Source organism: Sesamum indicum, linkage group LG3 (genome assembly GCF_000512975.1).
Source record: "Sesamum indicum cultivar Zhongzhi No. 13 linkage group LG3, S_indicum_v1.0, whole genome shotgun sequence".
In the NCBI taxonomy this organism is placed as follows: Eukaryota; Viridiplantae; Streptophyta; class Magnoliopsida; order Lamiales; family Pedaliaceae; genus Sesamum; species Sesamum indicum.
This window is the reverse complement of record NC_026147.1, coordinates 21,609,089-21,628,175: the sequence shown is the minus strand read 5'-3', so window position 1 is coordinate 21,628,175 and position 19,087 is coordinate 21,609,089. Positions and strand designations below refer to the sequence as shown.

The 19,087-nt window shown below is 34.3% G+C and overlaps 3 protein-coding genes across 3 annotated transcripts; 1 reads left to right on the top strand and 2 right to left on the bottom strand.

The window, feature by feature from the left end:
• On the top strand, window positions 5,203-7,094 carry LOC105159107 (cyclin-D5-3-like). The gene is made up of 5 exons (XM_011076057.1): window positions 5,203-5,775; window positions 5,871-5,957; window positions 6,050-6,341; window positions 6,447-6,574; window positions 6,707-7,094. Exons 1-5 carry the CDS (start codon window positions 5,527-5,529, stop codon window positions 6,929-6,931), a joined length of 981 nt encoding a protein of 326 aa, XP_011074359.1. The 5' UTR covers window positions 5,203-5,526; the 3' UTR covers window positions 6,932-7,094.
• LOC105159106 (calcium-transporting ATPase 1, chloroplastic) lies at window positions 8,957-15,176 on the bottom strand. Its single transcript, XM_011076056.2, has 8 exons — window positions 14,965-15,176; window positions 14,549-14,855; window positions 13,354-13,408; window positions 11,336-13,275; window positions 10,711-10,869; window positions 10,286-10,457; window positions 9,900-10,198; window positions 8,957-9,735 (listed from the first exon to the last, which is right to left on the bottom strand). The coding sequence occupies exons 2-8, from the start codon at window positions 14,720-14,722 to the stop codon at window positions 9,487-9,489; spliced, it is 3,048 nt and encodes a 1,015-aa protein (XP_011074358.1). The 5' UTR covers window positions 14,723-14,855; window positions 14,965-15,176; the 3' UTR covers window positions 8,957-9,486.
• Window positions 17,217-18,828, bottom strand: LOC105159105 (probable strigolactone esterase DAD2). The gene is made up of 2 exons (XM_011076055.2): window positions 18,149-18,828; window positions 17,217-17,965 (listed from the first exon to the last, which is right to left on the bottom strand). The coding sequence occupies exons 1-2, from the start codon at window positions 18,517-18,519 to the stop codon at window positions 17,536-17,538; spliced, it is 801 nt and encodes a 266-aa protein (XP_011074357.1). The 5' UTR covers window positions 18,520-18,828; the 3' UTR covers window positions 17,217-17,535.

Here is a 19,087-nt window from a genome sequence, read left to right as displayed (position 1 = left end):
AATTTGGCATGATGAAGCAAATATGTAGAGAAATTCTTATCCAAACTTAAAACGTATATATGATCAGACAAGATCTTTATACTGTCATAAAAATGAGTATTAATATATGAACTTAATAGCAATGTGCAATTGTGAAATTTAAGTACTATCTATCATATAACTTCTTTTTATATATCGTTATGTATATCACTTATTGTAAGAAAATGGTAACTTAACACAATCTGTTACTATTAATCTGGAGACATTATCAAATTCATTACAATGGCACAACAGGATTTATTGCCACTTACCACAAAACAACATAATAACACTATATATGTAGCCATGCTAGAAAAGAAATTGTCACTTAGCCATTAATTAGATTAAGTAATAAGAATTTTTATTCGATACTATATTTTTAATTATTTTTTATTTAATTTGATTTTAATACCATATTAAACTATCATCATTGGGCTCGACTTGTCAAGACGTGACCTACACGAGCATGAGTACGAGTTAACTGAGTGGTTGGGGTTGTACCTTAGGTTGGCTTCCGGACCCACTACAATTCTGATGCCACCTACAAGCTTAAAAAGTAGTCAGGCACTGTCATTTTCTTTTCTTTTTTTATTTATTTATATAAAAAAAAATAAGAAGGCAGGGGCATTAATATGAATAAATATGATGCATGGTGAGGGTTGCCCATGTCCTGTTGCCCGATTGACAAGGTTGAGAGAGAAATACGGGCGGAGTGATGGACATTCTGACCTACTCATTCTACCACATGTGTACGCCACCCCACCTATGTAATACTACATGCTCATGCATCTATCTCTTTATCTATATACATATATGCACGGACAGCTTATTTTTATTGTTGGAATGCAGATAATACTGTGAGTATTATTTAAATTTTTATTATATTTATTTAATAATAAATAGAAGAAAAACAAACTAAAGAATTGAGTGGAACTAATCCTAATTTCTTAAGCTATCTTTATTATTTTTCAACATACATGAATGGAATACTATTTTACTATCCATTTCAGATGATCATTTTGTGTGAAAATATTTGAAAACTATAAGTAATTAATTTTTTGTTGATAGGTGGATTATCGATTTTGGAGTAATGGCTTCAAATATATAAAGGGGGTTACGTACAATTTATCCCCTATGTTAATGAAAAATGTGCAAAAAAGTCCTATGAAAAAATAAAGTGCAATTTACTCCCTTATGATTTAAAAAATGATATAATTTACCTCTCTTTTTGTTTTTTCACTTGGACTTTTTTGCACTTTTTCATTAACACTGGAGAATAAATTACATTTAACCCCATATAAAAATACTAAAGTTAAGGAAGTTTGAGGGGTATTTTAATAAATCCATTCAAAGTATTGAAATTACTGTAATAATTAAGTTTTCTTGAAAGAATGAATGAGTTAAAAGGTAATTTTGGATATTTACAACTTGGTACAGGAGCAGAAGTGTGCCTTTTATAATAGTGTAGATAATATATATATATATATGTGTGCGTGTTCATTCCATTTTGGGGATATATCTTGGTATTTAATTTGTTGATATCATATTTATAAACAATTAATATATAACATGATGAATAAATCATCGAGGAAGTGGGGATTTCACGTCTTGAACATTTTTGAACATATTAAAATTACCTCTAATGTTAGAAGAATTGAAAAATACTCATGCCAGAGTAGACAATGAGAGAATTTCTCTTATAGTGTAATGAAATAGACGAAATATTTTTTTATGGTAATTAAAAAGTTAACAATCTTTTACTATTTGTATAGTGTATTATATAGTAATATATGTGTATTCAGAGAATACATACGATGGCCTCCATGAACACATACATTCCAAACTCATAGATTAGGGTAATACTATACGTATAGATATACGTATAATATGAGTATATATACACATATATAAAGACGTACGCGTATAAGTACACAAACATTTTGAGATCCAAGTACATTATCAATCCATGGTCTCAAGCAGAATCAGAATCTAGCATAAATATTCGTACTTATAGTACAATTATTCAATGGAGAGTCGTGAAGGTGACCACTAAGATCCAAATTTTAATTTAAATAGGGATTAAAATACTTATTTTTTCAAATGCTATGAATTTTGCTTATATGAATATTCAATTATGAAGCTCAGTAATTATATTTTTTTACATATACTCTTATCAAATGAAAAATAAGTAAATAGTCCCTGAATTATGAGGTATAAATTACTATTATGCCCTTGCTATTTTTTTCTAAAAAAAATATTTGAAAAAAAAGTAATTTGATGGTGAGTAAAGTAAATTATCCATAGACCATATTATTCCATAAAAATAAATATAAAATCATAATTTATAATTCAACATATCATTTTTGTCAGTTCACCATCAAAACTTACATGAAAACTTAAAAAAATAAAAAAATAAGTAATGGAATGAGCTTGTTGTTAGACGAACGTTAAAATTTAAGACGGTATTTTTAATTTTTACAGATAAAAAATAGGCATCTAAAATTATGTCAAATCTTAAAGAAAATAGTTGTAAAATTCCTTATTTCTTTTTCCATATTGCGCTCAAATTTTGAATTAAAGGAAACATCCCAAAACAAGATCTTGAAAGTTAATAATTGTTTAGTTGAAAATAAATTCAGAAATAAAATACGTTATTATAAAGTTGAATATAAATCAATATTCCGCTCAATTTGATAAATTTAAATACTATAATTGAAAAATAGGTCTTGGACTTCTAAACCCTAGTTAATTACAACCTCACAGTGTGCAAGATCCAAGATATGATGATCAAAATGTACTTATTTAGGATTTCACCACAAAGACTTATGCCAAAATATTATTTTCTTTGGTCTTTAATTAATATTTTTCAAAACTTATAAAATCCCAATTTTTTTAATTACTTAATTAATTATGTATTTGGATTGATTCACGGCAGCAGTACGCACGTCCTATTAATGTACTTTGTTGAAATTCATTAATTTTAACCTACCCATAGATTGGTCCGTAGGAATTCTTCTGAGACAATAGAGACAAAAATTAGGTGGTTAAAATAAGTTTAGTGCATAAGGATAATATAAAATTGTGTATCCCTTTTCATTATTAAAAAATTAAAATCATAATTAAGAGAAAAATTAATAACAAATTATGTATCGGATCTTGCGTTCTAGAGGTTGTCTGTGACTGTGATGTGATAGGCCGATGATGCATGCTATATTAATTTTTATATATTTAGGGTGATTAATATTAATAAAGTATGTTCTGATTTTTTTGAGCAGTGAAATGGTATCTTTTATGGTTGTCTATTGGTGTGTATAGTCATGGGCATTAATGGGTTAACAAACAAATTAATCTTGTTAATTTTAATTTTATAATTAAGTGGGCTTGTCTTTTTTATTAGTATTATATCGAATCAACCAATACATGAATATGACTGTTAATAAATTTCAATAACTCGCATAAAGTAAAACAAATACCTACACATTCGGTGAACTAGAACCCTTAACATCGAACCTTTTCATAGGACCTCAGTCTTAACCTGATCAACCAATAGACTAAGACATTATTGGTAATTAAGTGAATTGTTGTAAACATCGTTCGTGCATGTTAATCTTTGGTTAATTAAGATGATGGCTTGATGATTAATTGAGTATTGAGATTAACTAATGAAAAAAGTAGGTGAATATTATTAGATTAAAGGGTGTTTGTAAAAAAGTAATTAACTTATTACCAGATTCATTATAAGAAAATTTACAATTATTTTTGTAAATATCCAGAAATTGTTTTTGACATCTTTGTTTACAGTATTTCAAAAATACCCTTTAAAAGAAGAGAAATAATTGATATTAATCAGTTTTAGTATTTCTGAAATAATTCGAAAAAATAAATTTACGTTTTCACTAAACACTTTTGCACCCGATTTCCATATACTCCCCGTTATTACTATAATTAAAATAGATAAATTTTCCATTTCTTTTCACATTACTACAAATATAAATATTTTACTTTATAATATCACTATCTACACATTTATCCACTCATTAAATTCAAAAACCAAATGATGTACGAAAATAACTATCATTTTTGGTACCTTCCGATTTATTATTAAATCAATGGATGTACCTTGTTATATCATTTTTTGATTTATCCATATTTTAATGATTGAAACACACTCAAAATTTTATTATATTTAACTAATTAAATAAAATTATTTTTTTTAAAAAATATCAACTCTAATCAAATTTTTAGTTTATTTTTTTAATTTAAATAATACACACATAATATAGCTAGCTAAAAAAAATAGAAATAAGTAGAGTGCTTAGTGCTTATGTATGATGAGTGACGTCATGACGCTCCAACCCACGTTCATCTTTGACCAGTCACAAAATATTAATAACATAATATTTATGTTTGTGAAAAAATACAGAATATGTATTAGAAAGTCTCTTTCTCCTTGAAATAATGTCCGCTCGTAGTGGTGCTAATACTTATTGTAATTTGTCTTTTAAAATATAGTAATTTTATGATTTTATAGTTTTAGGATACTAAAATACTTGAAAATGCTATGAATAAATGAAATGCAAATGGTGGCCTTACTTAGAGGTATTGGAAATATTTCGTTTAATAAATATATTCATTGAAAAATATGTTAGTAAAAGGTTATGACTTTTCGTTCAAATATAGACATCATTTCACTCAAAAGACACACCATTTTACTAAAAAAAATACTTCATTTTGATTATATAATTACAACAAGTATCGAGTATTAATTAATAAATTAATATATTATTTAATAAAAAATATTTATAAAATAATAAAAAGTAAATATAATGAGATAAATTTACACTTTTTATGAAATTGAATCCATTATTCCATATTTATCTACATGATTTCAACCTTAACTATTATGCTAAAAAATGATAGATTATATAAAATACTAAATAATGACAATATTTCAATCCTATGATATTATTATCTAATAATTTTATAAACTTGTATGATAATATCCTTCGTGGCATGATATACCCTAACAGTACTCCCCACCACACCCACCCCAACTACGTGTCATGGCGTTATTGGTCCATGTAAGCAACAGAAACAAAACGCTGCCCACAGTCAAAGCTAAAAGCATATACAAATTCTCAACTCAGTCGGATCTTCTCCCATCTCCACCACCACCCTCCGCCACGAACCCCACCACCACCACCACCAACAGCACCACCACTACTCTACTTTGAAGCCCACATTCCAAGATTGCTTGTAGATTTAGCAACCCATTTGATTTCCATATATAGAGTAGGGGGACTCAAATTATTAATTATGTGTCTATTAATGACAAGAGTAGTAATGGTTTGCTCATCACATGCCTAATTAGAAGACACGACCATTATCACACACCCGCTCTTTTTGGCGCCACCAATTCCTCCCACTCCACACACACCCCTTCACTCTTCACATATAGAGGCAGAAATAGAGTTGAACAACACTAGAAAGAACTGTGAAGAATCAAAGATGGAAAATTCTCGGGCTTTGTTTTCTCCTGACAGTTTATTGCTATGTAAAGAGAAGGTGGGCAGTTTGGAAGATGAAGAGGATGAAAAGATGGAATTTGGTTCGATTGTGGAAGATGGTTGTGATGATGAGTACATGAAAGTGCTTCTTGATAGAGAAATCTCAAGTGGTGGGCTGAAAATGGAGGAATTTTTGCAGAGTTCTTGGATTCAAGGGGCGCGTTTGGATGGAATCCACTACATTCTCAGAGTTTGTTTTTCAGACCCTTTTGATTTTTAAGTTTGTTCTGTGTTTTTGTGTGTGGAAATGTTGGGAAAGTAAAATCTTGGCGTTGTTTTGTGCAGACAAGGGAAGTTCTTGGGTTCGGAGTGCAAACTGCTTATCTATCAGTCACATATCTTGATAGATTTCTCTCCAGAAGATCTGTTGATGTAACTTCATTTCTTTGTACCAATGGTATGAATGTCGGATGTGAGAGTTTCATTTCTAATGTTGTGTTCTTGTATGTTTGATGAAAATGTAGGCAGAGAAATCATGGGCACTGAGGTTATTATCAATGGCTTGTCTTTCATTGGCTGCAAAAATGGAAGAAAGTGTAGTGCCGGCATTGTCGGAGTTCTGTTTGGGGGATTATAATTTTGAGAGCAGTGTGATACAGAGGATGGAACTCTTGGTACTGAATACATTGGAGTGGAAAATGGGGTCAATCACTCCTTTTGCTTATGTTCAGTTCTTTGCAAACAAGTTCTTTGACAACTCTTCACCAAGAAATGGAGTGTCAAGAACAATGGACCTCATTTTGGGCTCAATGAAATGTAGATTCCACACTCCATTTTCAAAGACTAATCTGTTTTCTCAAGAAGTTTGGTTAATCTTTGAATTGGTTTGACTGATTTGACTCACCAAATTCTTGAATGCAGATGTCAAAATAATGTCCCACAGACCATCAGTGATAGCAGCAGCAGCCGCATTGTTTGTACTGGATCAAGAATTGACAATAGATGCCTTGAAGCTCAAAATCAGTGACTTAACTGGTTCTTACGACATTGTGAGGCATTTGCTATTTGTTTAGATGAATTCTTGCATTTTTTCTCAAATCCCATTTTGTAGATTGTCATTTCCATATGAAAGCTGCATTCATGAATTCTGATCTTCAGTGTCTGTAACTTGCTACTTGCAGGACAATATCATTTCGTGCTACAACCTAGTTCAAGAAATGGACATTGAAAGATTAAAGTTGAGCAAAGGGATCAAGTCTCCTGATTTATCACCCATCCAAATACAAAGGGCTGAAGCTTGTGGAAATTCTTCAGTTGCTTCTGCTGCCATTGCAAAGAGAAAAAGGCTTGTGTTTAATCAAAATGATCAATATGGTGATGTGCCTGACAAGAAGGAAAAGCACTGAAAACCCAAAACAAAAAAGCACTCAACATTGGTGCATGAGAATTGCTTAGTGGTACTAATTTATTTTCCTTTAGTATTTGTATATGATTTGGAGTTGATTGGATAAGAAGTGGAAAGGAAGGGGAAATACATTTGGGAAAAGTGATTATAACAAAAAAAAAAAAGAAAGAACGAAAGAAAAGCAGAAGTTTGGCAGCAGAAAAGAAAAGCTAATTTGGGCTGAAAAGAGGAAGAGTCACAGCTCATAAGGTGTGGAAAGAAAAGGGAAGAGGCCTCAAAGACATGACTTCACACAGTTTTAACAAGTATTGTTTTTTCTTCACACTTGACCCATTTGTTTCATTTTTTTTAATTACATTTTTCTTATATGTTTTGCCATGTTTATATAGTTTATAATATCCATATGCAGCCCTAGATTTTAAAGGGTGTTGCTTGGGATGCTTTTTTCCTTTTTAGTCCTTGGAAGGAAGGAAAGCTGTTTCTTGATTTGATACATCTGTGTTGCTTATTGCCCATCACAAAAAAAGCTTGTAAAAGTTTCATTGGATTTGTTTGAATGTTTGGGGCAAGTGGGGTCTTGATTTTTTTCTTATCTCCTGTTTGGCTTTGGCCTTTCTGTTTGAGGGCCATTGGAAACAGAGTAGAGATTTCTATGCACATCATTTTGTTGATTGAACTCATCTTTGTGTACTTTAAGTTGTTGGGGAATGCTTTTATTGCTCATTTTTTGTAGACCAGGCTGTTAAAATGCACTTTATCAAATAATAAAGTTGAGGGGGGAAGCATAGTGAACTGAATAATAATAATAATAATATCTTCTTGGGCTTATTTTAAGTGTTGGAATGTGAGAGATAATGATTAAAATTTCAGTTAAAAAGTGTGGAACCTGTGACCATCTTGATAACAACAAAGACCACCTTGACTGTCCCAATTTGCAACACACTACACTTTGACCCAACATGTCATGTAATGATTCAAGTCTTGTTTATTATGCAACAAACATTATTGATTTCCTAAAAGAAAACAAGAGAACCCAATTGCTAATAATGTTGTAAGGTGTAACAGTTTTCCAGGTTGTATTTTTATGTAATGTATATATAAATGTAGCATTGCTTATTAATTATTGCTTTGAATCCCTTAATCATCCATCATGATCATTTCATATGTGGTCGGTTTGGTCAATCCCAATTCCTAGTACTGTTCTAATTCAGGAATTTAAGTAAATTAGAAAGAAGCCAAAATTTGTCGAGTAGTCAAAATCAAAACTTGTCAAGAATTATTAAGTGGTACGTACTTGTCTGCCCAATTTCTGATTTGCCAGCTTTGTTACCAACAAAATTGGTGCTGCCCCATGCCTAGTCCTTTCACTATGTTGCTATGTGTGTTCCGGAAGGCGAACCCCCACGACAGCCCCACCTTGTTACAATTTCTGGGCTGAACCGTTTCTTGGCTTAATTATTTTTAGATTCTTTTTTAAAATGCAAAATTTTACTTTTCGTTTTCAAATAAAATTTTAAGACTATATTTTAAGGAGTAAGTATAATATATATTTTGGCAACTTTTAACATCCTATATATACGGTGAAATGAATATAATTGTTGCATTTATTTCTTATAGCACAAGATAAAATACTATTTTTTTTTACATTCATCAACGATTAGAATAATATTTTATTATAACTACTAGAATAATAATATTAAAAAAAATATTGGATGAAGGGTAAAATTGAAATTTTATCTAATTTTTAGTTGATGTATATTTGTCGACCAAACCCTAACAGAAGAAAGTCAGACGTAAATAGGTAATTCTCAAAGAAGATGTAAATGTTATTCTAAAATTTATTTGGGAAAGTGTAATTTTGTCCAAATGTAGTTACCCTAGAGTTTAAACATCACTGTTCTCTCACTATTTTCCTGATGAAAAGTTTTAGAACCGAAGATAGGTTACAAGCACATTGAAGCAGAATTCTTCAGTATAAAGATCAGAGATACGATGAAAGAAAAAGAACAAAACAGGAACCTCAAAATAAAAAACCGGTAAAAATTGTCCAATCTGCAAGGTAATATCCTTGAAATAAGAGAAGGATATCTTACATGTCAAAAACTTTCAGAATCCAAGGAAAAAATGATCACTGTAGTGATAAAAAATGGAACATCCTGATTACATACATCTGCAGTAATGCAATAAATTCAAAGTCCTGATACCTTGGTAAGGCAACTGAAATTGATTAGTTCTGTCAGTACTTCAAAACCAAATATCCGAATAACTCTAGAATGTTGATTACAAAATTGGTCGTCCTTCTGCAGATGCATGTAGCACTTGAATGTAGCCATAGAATCGATATTGGATTGATTCTGTAGCTGTAACCATGTTGGAATTTTATCTCCATTTTGAAGTTTTTGTCTCAGAAGCTACTGACAGTGTATTTGATCCATTGAGTTTCGAATCATAGAATTGGAATTAGAAGTGTTAAGGCATACTTGCAACTGTTTAAGTATTCCTAATTCCAGTTCTAAGCCCTCAAAACCCTTATACCAACACCAGCAGAAGTGGATTTTACCTCAATCCTACAGGGATCATCTTTATAGCAGCAGCAATAGGCATGCCAAGAAATCCAAGCAGAATGCTAGCCAACCATTGCTGCCACGTTAGAGGATAGGTGTTGGCAAATGTGCCCAGGAATTCAACGATAAGGATTTGGAAGAGGACAGTGCAGCTAAGTACACCCACAAAAACGTAGTTGTCGAGTATGCCTCTGAAGACGTTTATCTTCTCCATGTCTCTGGAGCTTATCTCGTTGAAAACCTGCAAATGCAAGACAATATAAACAATAAAGTGTAGATTTATGTGGAGATCTTCTGCTTATACAACACAATATGCCGCTTTTGTAGGTAACAAACATATCATGGGGGCAACATTTCTGACAACATAATGGAAGATTATTCTGTCTTTTTGTTGTTGAAAGCTACCTGGCAAAAGACGAATGAGTTGAAAATGAGTGTGTTAAGAATTAAATCTGATTCTTGGCCATCAAGATGGAACACTGCTTTTCCGGATGTTTGCAGATACCATATGATAACGAACTGATAAATGGACTGCCCCAAGATATTCCTCCACATGACATTGCTGATGAAGTTTCCTTTGCGTCCAACTGGTGATCTCCTCATTAACTCATCTGTTGGAGGCTCAGTGGCCAGCGCAAGTGCTCCCAGTGTATCCATGATCATGTTGACCCATAGAAGTTGAACAGCGGTAAGGGGAGCATTGCCTAGAAAACAGGGGGATGAATGTAAGAATCTATATCTTGCTTAAGAGAAAACCCAAAGAGAGACTGCTTTGACCATCGTATGTTTACCTGTCAAGCATGCTGAAGAGAAGTTGACAATTAGAGCAACTACATTAACTGTAAGCTGAAATTGAACAAATTTTTGAATGTTAACATAAACTGAGCGGCCCCATTTCGCCACAGTAACAATAGTGGAGAAATTGTCATCCAGAATTATAACATCAGCACTCTCTTTGGCCACCTGGAAGATTCAAGATTATAACAATAAGTAGAATTCATTTCGATAATTCATGTTGATAACTCTAGTTTTGATGAATAAAGACATTCCCTATGGAACGGGAGGACAAACAACATGAGGCCCACATAGAAACAGCTTATGATGTGTCATGACAAACTAAAATATTCAATATAGATGGAGAAAAAACCGAGAAAGTTTGCCGATATCATTATCTATAAAACATAGCACATATATCATTTATGGCCAAATTTATCACCTCAGTTCCAGAAATTCCCATTGCAAGACCAATATCTGCTTCATGAAGTGCAGGAGCATCATTTGTTCCATCTCCTGTCACAGCAACAACCTCCTGAAATGTGGATCTTAGATGTCTCACCAGAGTATGCTTATCCATTGGTGAAGAGCGCGCCATTACCTTCCAAATAAAGCACATCAGATAAAGGTCCAGAATAGTTGAATCTACAATTATACAATATGCATGCATAAAATGCTATAGAAATAAACAAATGTGAATAGCTATATTCAGGAATCAAAATCTTATAATCAGGGCAGGTACGAAATCTTCCAGGCTAAAACACGAGCCCCAGAATTCGGTTGGGTTTAAACGTTCTCATTACTACTAAGCACATGACTCCATGGTAGGAGGGGCATATATTTTGGGGGAGACAAAATGAACTTTGTGCTGAAAACCAAGAGCGATGCTTAGAGTTTCCAAGTAAATCAAAATTTAGGGCAATAGTTATGAGTTTCTAAAATTCAATTTACTTCTTAACTCGCAAGAATTCATCCACTAATAACAATAAAACTATGCCAATGATGCATAGAACTTTCAGATTAAATAACACATAAAGCAGCAAATATGGCTGCTTAGCACAGAATACCTGTAGTTTTGGGATGAGTTCCTGCAGCTCCTCTTCACTTTTCTTCCGAAATTCTGGGCCCTCAATAGCAATGCCATCATCAGTCAGTATTCCACATTCCCTAGCTATTGCCTTAGCGGTGTTTATGTTATCTCCTGTGACCATCCGGACCACAATGCCGGCTGACCTACAAATTGCAACTGACTCCTTGACTCCGGGGCGAACTGGATCTTTAATGCCCACAATTCCTATCAAAGTATAACCCTCAAAGGGAATAGGATTTTCAGCAGAGAAGTCACCACCAATATCCTTGTATGCAATGCATAGGGTTCTAAGAGCTTCACTTGCAAAATGTTCAATTGTATCCTTCAAATGATTCATTGATGATTCATCCAGGGGAACAACCTCGCCAGTTGAGTCCAGTACCTTATCACATGCTGCCAAGATAATCTCAGATGCACCTTTGCAATGCGCCTGAAAACCTTCACCAGGTAGCTCCAAGACCACACCCATGCGCTTCTTAGTGGAATTAAATGGCTCAACTTTGACAAGCTTTGAGGCCTGTCGCTCTGCTTGGAAATCTCCTCCAAGAAAGAGTCCAAATTCCAGAATTGCAGTCTCAGTGGGTGTACCAAGGATCTCAATTTTCCCATCTTGAGTCGTGACTATATCTCCACCAGTGTTGTTGAATATCGACCTCTGAACCATTTTCACAACAGAATCAGGAATGTCTGAGCAAAAAGCAGAAGTTTTAACAGAGCTACTAACTTCTTTTATTTTCCCACAAATACATGCTTTTACAACAGTCATGTGATTAGTAGTTAGCGTTCCAGTCTTGTCACTACAAATAGTTGTGGCAGATCCCATGGTCTCACAAGCAGCCAAATGACGTACAAGTGCCTTGTCATTCATCATCTTCTTCATGGCAAATGCAAGGCTCAAGGTAACAGCTAAAGGCAAACCCTCAGGAACAGCAACCACAACAATTGTTACTGCAATCGCGAAATATTCCAGCATTTCCAGGGCATCATCTCCAGACCAGCTCCAGTGCGAACCCTGATTCATCTTGCGGCTAAACAGTCCTTGCACCAGGACAGCAAAGGTGACAACAGCGAAAAACAGACCTATTTTTCCAATAATTGTAGCCACTCCATTCAGTTTAACTTGCAAGGGGGTTTCATCATCGCCTCCTTCACTAAGAGTAGCCATCAATTTGCCCCACTGAGTTCTCATTCCGACAGTGGTAACTAGCATTTTGCAGGATCCGTCCTGAACTTTAGTTCCAGATAGGAGAAAAGGATTTTCACAGGTTACATTTATTGGTTCACTCTCTCCTGTTAAACTAGATTCATTTATTAACAAGGAATAACCTGAAACAAAGAGTCCATCAGCTGGGACCTGATCCCCAATGGCAAGATGAACGATGTCACCAGATAGTAAATCGAATATGGAAATCTTTTGTCTGTACCCATTTCGAGTTACCTGAACAGTAATCTTTTTCTTCTCCTTATCCAAATCCTTGAACTGTAACGACTGTTTAAAATCACTTGTAGCAGTGACAAACACAACAAGAAGAATACTGGCAACAATCCCAAGTCCATCATGAGCACCTTTTGGCCATCCTTCTGTTGCAATTCCAACAATTAGAGAGACAAGGGCACATACGCCAAGTATCATGAGGGTAGTATCTTGCAGGGCTTCCCATACAAAAAGCCAAAATCCCTTTGCTGGGCTCTCAGTGAACTTATTAATTCCATATGTTTCTCTTCTGCGATTAAGGGACTCCTCAGAAATATTGATTCCATTGTTCAGTGAAGTAGAGAGCTTGTCTGCAATACCCTCAAGACCACCATGAACTTTTAACTTCCTTGAATTATGGCCCTCAACAATCGATCCTAACTCATCAGCACATATTTCAAAACCTGCTCCCTTCACTGCATCTGGTACCTTGTAGCTGATACCTGGAGATGTTCATCAGACAATTAGCATAGAAAAAAGAAAAAGAAAACTTCAATTTCTGCATGTGGTTGAAGACTAACCTTGAACGAAACTAAGGGCTGCTTGGGAGACTAAGACTGCAACTCTAAGCTTCTCCTGCAGTATCATAAAATGAGTCACTCCTACATGTTTATTGAACAGATTAAATTGTCTAGTTGCAGAGACAAGCTTCCGTGCATAAAAGTATTTTTTCTAAATCAAAGAGCTGAACTCATGACTTCTTCACAAGCTTCACTCCATGAAAATTTATCAGACTTCGGGAACATCTAAATCGACATCAGAGAACATAGATTCTGTTCCAATAATGAAATGAAGAAATTCTAAACTCAATTCGTTATTGTTTCCCGAACAGTCAGCCAGAGCAAGTCCATCCTTTTAATTGTGGGAAGAAGAACAAAACAAATCATCTTTTTGGTAAACTATACAATATTATTCGGCAAGTTGCATCAAGAGAGAATATAAAGTAAACAAACAAAACCTTGAAAAAAGACATGCATTGAGAGAAAACCTTCAAGAGTTGAAGAGTCTATCCGGACCGTGAATTGGAGAAATACGCATATATTATTTTGTTTGGTTTGGAAGGAAAATAGTGAAGGAAATATTTGAATAATATAATTTAAACTAGTATTTTCATTTTATTTCTTTATTTCACTCTTACCCAACTAAACCAAAAAATTAAAAAATAAAAAATCAAGGATAATTGCTTATATTTCCTAAAATAAGACGGAAAATTCTTGATTAAATTTGAACCAAACCAATTTCAAAACAAACGTATCATGTTTGCTGCGAGATTGTCAATTTTTTTTTATTGTATAATAATACACAATAAATTTATGGCACTTATGATTGAATTAGGTTAGGCTGAGAGTGCAGGCTCAAATAAAACTGGACTGGATTTAATTACAGTTGGATTTTAATTTCCATTATTCTTTTCCTACTAAAATCCTAGATTCCTACGCGTATTGGACTAGATCACAAAAATCTTTCCACCAATCATCTGTCTTCAGCTCCACTGTTATCGTTACCCTCTTACATCTCGGCTGCTGCCAATTGCGTTCATGAGGTAAGCCAAAGCAAAAGACCAACAAGACCAAGAAAAAAACATGTAAACAGAGAGGGAAGGAAGAGTCAACCAAAAAGTCAAAAAACACAAGAAGATATTTTCCCGCAGATAGTTTTCGAAAAACGATTCCAAAAAAAAAAAAAAAAGATAAAAGTAAAGGGAAAAGTCAAAACCTGATTGGATTTCTGGATCTCGCGAACTTCGAAGCGCTTGGAGAGATTAGCAGTGAATCGAAATCTCCTCTTATGATTCTTCACCAGCCAACACGCTTTCCTCCACCGCTGCAACGCCTCCTCCGACGAGTTCTTCGCCTTTACCTCCGAGAACTCCTTCATATAACTCCCCATACTGAAAAACAAAAAAATCACTTGACCTCTCGTACTTCAGCTACCGATCCAAAATACCGATCTCGCAAATCTCAGATTACAGACTTGCAGATCATTTAGAAGCAGTCTAGTTAGTCGCCTCGTATGCAGTTATCTGAGAGAGAGAGAGAATGAGTTGGAAACTGAAAAGTATTCCATCATTAAAAAGAAATGAAAAGCAACTTGATTATTAAATTAAACAACTTTACTGCTTTTGTTTTTACCGAATCCATGATTAACAATAGCTCTGCTTTTGGAAATGGAGACTGCAGTCTACTGTGGAATCTTCCTTCTCTCTTCTGCTATGCCGGATATCAGACCAAAAATGGAAGAAAACACCAACAAAAAGAAGAAAGAGTAAAATACGATGAAAAGTTAGGGGCACTGAGTGGAACTTCTCCAGCGCGTCAAAGAGACCAAGATTCAGACAGAGACGATAGGCGCACCAAAGCGCGTGCTCTTAAACTATATTTTAAATTTTTATTACTGTAATTAAATTAAATATTTAAAATTTTCAATCAATTTCATCCCACAAACACGTATTTTGTTTAGACTATTTCAACTCTAATTATGGGATCATAATCTACGTTTTTCCTTTTAAATAAATTTTGCCCAGAACCCTCTTAATTTAATGACTTGGAATCAAATACACTCGAATTGACTGATTTAAAAATATTGATATTTTACATACTGAATATCGTAATAATTTTATATTGGTTGATTAAAAATAAAAAATTTAAAAGAAGTTCTCCTAAAATTTGACTTCATTATAAATTCTTCCTCATTTTTTGAAAAACTATAAATACCCTTAAAAATTATAGATATCTTAACAAATAATTTTCTACAATAAGCTGTCACAAGGAAATATTGTTAGGGTACTTTTAATTTTAAAGTGATATTCTTATTTTTTAGATAACGAAGGAATATTTTTAAATGTGAAAAATCTCATAATAGCATATTATAATTTACCTTTAAAAATATTGATATAATTTTCAAATAAAAACTAATTAAAGTAATAATCCAAATCCCTGTCATGTGAGTGTTTGAGGTTTCCCTAGATGAAATCACCCAGTAACTTTGGGCCTAGGGCCGAATAAGTTTGATATCACTCAATTTACTAAACAATCTCAACTATATGGTTTGGGCCGTAATTTGAAGATTCGGACCCACTTTGACAATTTAACTTCGGCCCAGCATACTTTGGGCTTTAAATAAGCCCATCATTAGAAACTTGCAATATATTTACTTGGCATGTCTCTACACATTATAAAATATTGGAAGCTATAACGGGCTCTTCATGAAATTTGTGATAATTATACATATTTTTTTATTATTTAAAAATTTATAAATACTCCTATAAAATTATAAATAGTCTAATAAATACCTTGTTGCAACAACTCACTATAGGAAGATATTTGTAATTTCAGTAAGATATTTATAATTTTTCAAACAACAATAGCTATTTATAATTAAAACAAACCTTATTACAGTCTCTTGTAATTTACCTTATAAAATAAAATAAAAGTATTAATCAATAAACCACTAAATTTATTAGTTTATAAGTTATCCTTTTTCTTTTTGAGGGGGGAGGAGTGACCAATTTATTTTAAAATGTTAATAAATTCCTTCAATTTTAGTTGTCCTAATACGAAATTACCATTATGAATAAGGTTTAATACATTTCACACCCCGAATTATACATATAGTCATATTCACCTCTTTAAAATATGAAAGATAACAAAAACCTTCTCGATAAGAAATTTTGGTATTGATAGGATAAAAATCTTTCTCTCAAAACTACTATTAGTGATTTAAAATTTATATCCTTTTATAAACTATATAATTTCAATATATGCAAATGTTTTACAGAGTAAATTATTTGTGTTAAAAGATACATGTAAGTACGTGTAAGTATATAATTTGTAATTCACGTTGCATCTTATGTTTCTTTTTATATATGCACGTAAAGTATATAATTTTTTTAAAAATAAAATTAATGATGTAATCTATGTACACGCAACTGAGATATATAAAACGTAATATGAAATATTGTAACAAAAAGCTGAGTTTGATGTAGGCTAGATAGTCAAGAATCCATCTCTGTTAAAAGGTATTTCCTCATGTTCCTCTTCTCATTTTCCATGATTACTCTTACTAATACGTGCAATTCCACTAAAGTTGTGAAAATTTGGAAACCAAAAAAGTAATAAATATGTCAATTTTTGCAACCCATAAAAAAATATTATTGTGGGGGACCCGAAAAGTTTGGACAATTTCGATTGTAGCAAAAGTAGTCCACTAGATTCTCCCAAATCTCCAAAACCAAACATACTTTCCTATCCTTGTGGAAATAGCAATTCCACTCCACATCCTAACCAAATTCCATTTTCTCTTCTAAATTGTATTTCAACTTTTAATATATACATTACTTGTTTAGAAGATTTTTTTATACACATAACATAACGTGTATACATTGAAGGGAAGAACAGATAGATTGCAATAAAAAATTTGATCCGCATCCAAACACGCCTCAGAGTCAAATATAACCTCCCACATTCTTCTTCCTACTAAACCTACCAGAGAAAATAAATTAGAAAAGAAAAAGAAAAGCCAGAAGACAAAATGGATACGTCAACACGTGACACTCACGTGGGTATTCTTATCCTCTTCTTACAAAGAGAAAAACGAAAAATCACACTTCATAGGAGAATTAGTCCACTAGTATTCGCCACGTGTCCAACTCCATTATTCGCCATTTTTTTCGTGTGACCCAACTCTTCTTGCTTTCTTCGTCGTCATCGGGGTAACGCTCGCCGTAGCTCTCGTGCCAGCAGGTTGGGGGCGGAGAGATGGGGGAGGTGCCCTTCTATGTCCAACATGTGAACCGTGCTCCGCCCCCCCAGGTGGTTCTTGAGGTAATCCGCAACCGACGCTGGCACCGACACGTCCCTTGCCGTCTGAATGATGGAGCATGGCACTCTGACCAGTCCTAGCACCCCTCTCAGGTCGCTGTTGAACACCGTCCGGGACACGAACAGCGTTATGTCTGGCCTCATGTTGAACAGCGTCCGGCTGAATTCCCGAACCGCATCCGGCACGTCCGCCCCCACAGCCAGCGGCGCGAATCCGTTCACCCACGCCTCGTAGTTCGCCTCCATTGCTGAGAAAACTTTCTCGATCTCACCCTGCTCGAATCCCCCGTGGTAATTCTTGTCGTTCAAGAACCTGCACTAGAAATGTATTCGTAACAAAAAGTGCACATAACATGTTCGAGGAAAGTTTCTATTAATCTATTCCTAGTTGAGAATTCGTAATTGGTGACAAGAAGAGAAAGAGAGACTCCCATTCGGGGGCGCGGAAAACACCAAACACTCTCCCTTTAGAAAAACTTCAAATTCATATATTTACCTCGGAGAGGCGCCGATGAGGATGAGCTTAGTGAAGAGCTCAGGGCGGCGAATGGAGGCGAGAATCCCGATCGTGGCGGAGACAGAGTGTCCTACGTAGGTGCAGCGCTCGATGCGGAGGGCGTCGAGTATGTGGAGGAGGTCGTCCACATAGGCGTCGAGGGAGGTGTAGCGGCGGAAATCGAAGTAATCAGGGTTGACACTGCCGGCGCAGACCAGGTCATAAAGAACAACACGGTGGTCGCGGACAAAAAACGGCAGAATGCGCTGCCACGCCGATTGGTCGGTGCCGAAGCCATGGGCGAGGACCAAAATCCTCTCGCCGGAGCCCACCACTCGCACATTCAACGCTTCCAACAAACTATGCCCCATTTTCTTTCTTCCTTGAAATAAACAAATCAACAATCAAGAAACCTTTTACACAGGTCGAAGAAATTCTTATTCAGATTAGCAGTGGTGGTGATGAGTGAGGAGACTGGAGAAGTGGGTGAATGCTTTAATAGTGTGTGTTCTGGTCCAGGAGAGTGTTTGGTGTGGGCTATTTATATTGGATGGTGGAAGTATCTCATCTGTTTGGATGAGGAAGCATACGCTAAAATGACTTGTGATTTTTTGGATCAATAGATGACAGTAGAATCTGGGATGTCCAATTTTTGTGGTGCTCCAAGTTTCATAGTATGGACTTTGATCTTACGATTGGGGACGATTTTGGTGGTTTGGACACATTCATTATTTATAATATAATTTTACATGACAAAAGAAGATAAAGAGACAAACATTTGATTCCTTCCACGAAGAAATAAACGACTACTATTGGTGGATTGATGGACTTTTCTTGCATAAACGTGTGTGGTATACATGAGTTTTAGGTGGACATAAAATATTTTTAACTAGGAACAAAAATTATGAGAAATGAAAACAAACACTTTATTTTTATTTG

What these genes read in the sequence shown, in the direction of transcription:
- LOC105159106 (XM_011076056.2), bottom strand. Translation starts at nt 14,722, where the DNA reads ATGGGGAGTTATATGAAGGAGTTCTCGGAGGTAAAGGCGAAGAACTCG. An exon ending in AGCCCTTAGTTTCGTTCAAG is followed by an intron (nt 13,276 to 13,353) that starts GTTAGTCTTCAA and finishes GAACATCTCCAG; the next exon opens with GTATCAGCTACAAGGTACCA. An exon ending in AACTCATCCCAAAACTACAG is followed by an intron (nt 10,870 to 11,335) that starts GTATTCTGTGCT and finishes TTTATTTGGAAG; the next exon opens with GTAATGGCGCGCTCTTCACC.
- LOC105159105 (XM_011076055.2), bottom strand. Translation starts at nt 18,519, where the DNA reads ATGGGGCATAGTTTGTTGGAAGCGTTGAATGTGCGAGTGGTGGGCTCC. An exon ending in CTCATCGGCGCCTCTCCGAG is followed by an intron (nt 17,966 to 18,148) that starts GTAAATATATGA and finishes TTTCTAGTGCAG; the next exon opens with GTTCTTGAACGACAAGAATT.
- LOC105159107 (XM_011076057.1), top strand. Translation starts at nt 5,527, where the DNA reads ATGGAAAATTCTCGGGCTTTGTTTTCTCCTGACAGTTTATTGCTATGT. An exon ending in GAATCCACTACATTCTCAGA is followed by an intron (nt 5,776 to 5,870) that starts GTTTGTTTTTCA and finishes TGTTTTGTGCAG; the next exon opens with ACAAGGGAAGTTCTTGGGTT. An exon ending in CATTTTGGGCTCAATGAAAT is followed by an intron (nt 6,342 to 6,446) that starts GTAGATTCCACA and finishes TCTTGAATGCAG; the next exon opens with ATGTCAAAATAATGTCCCAC.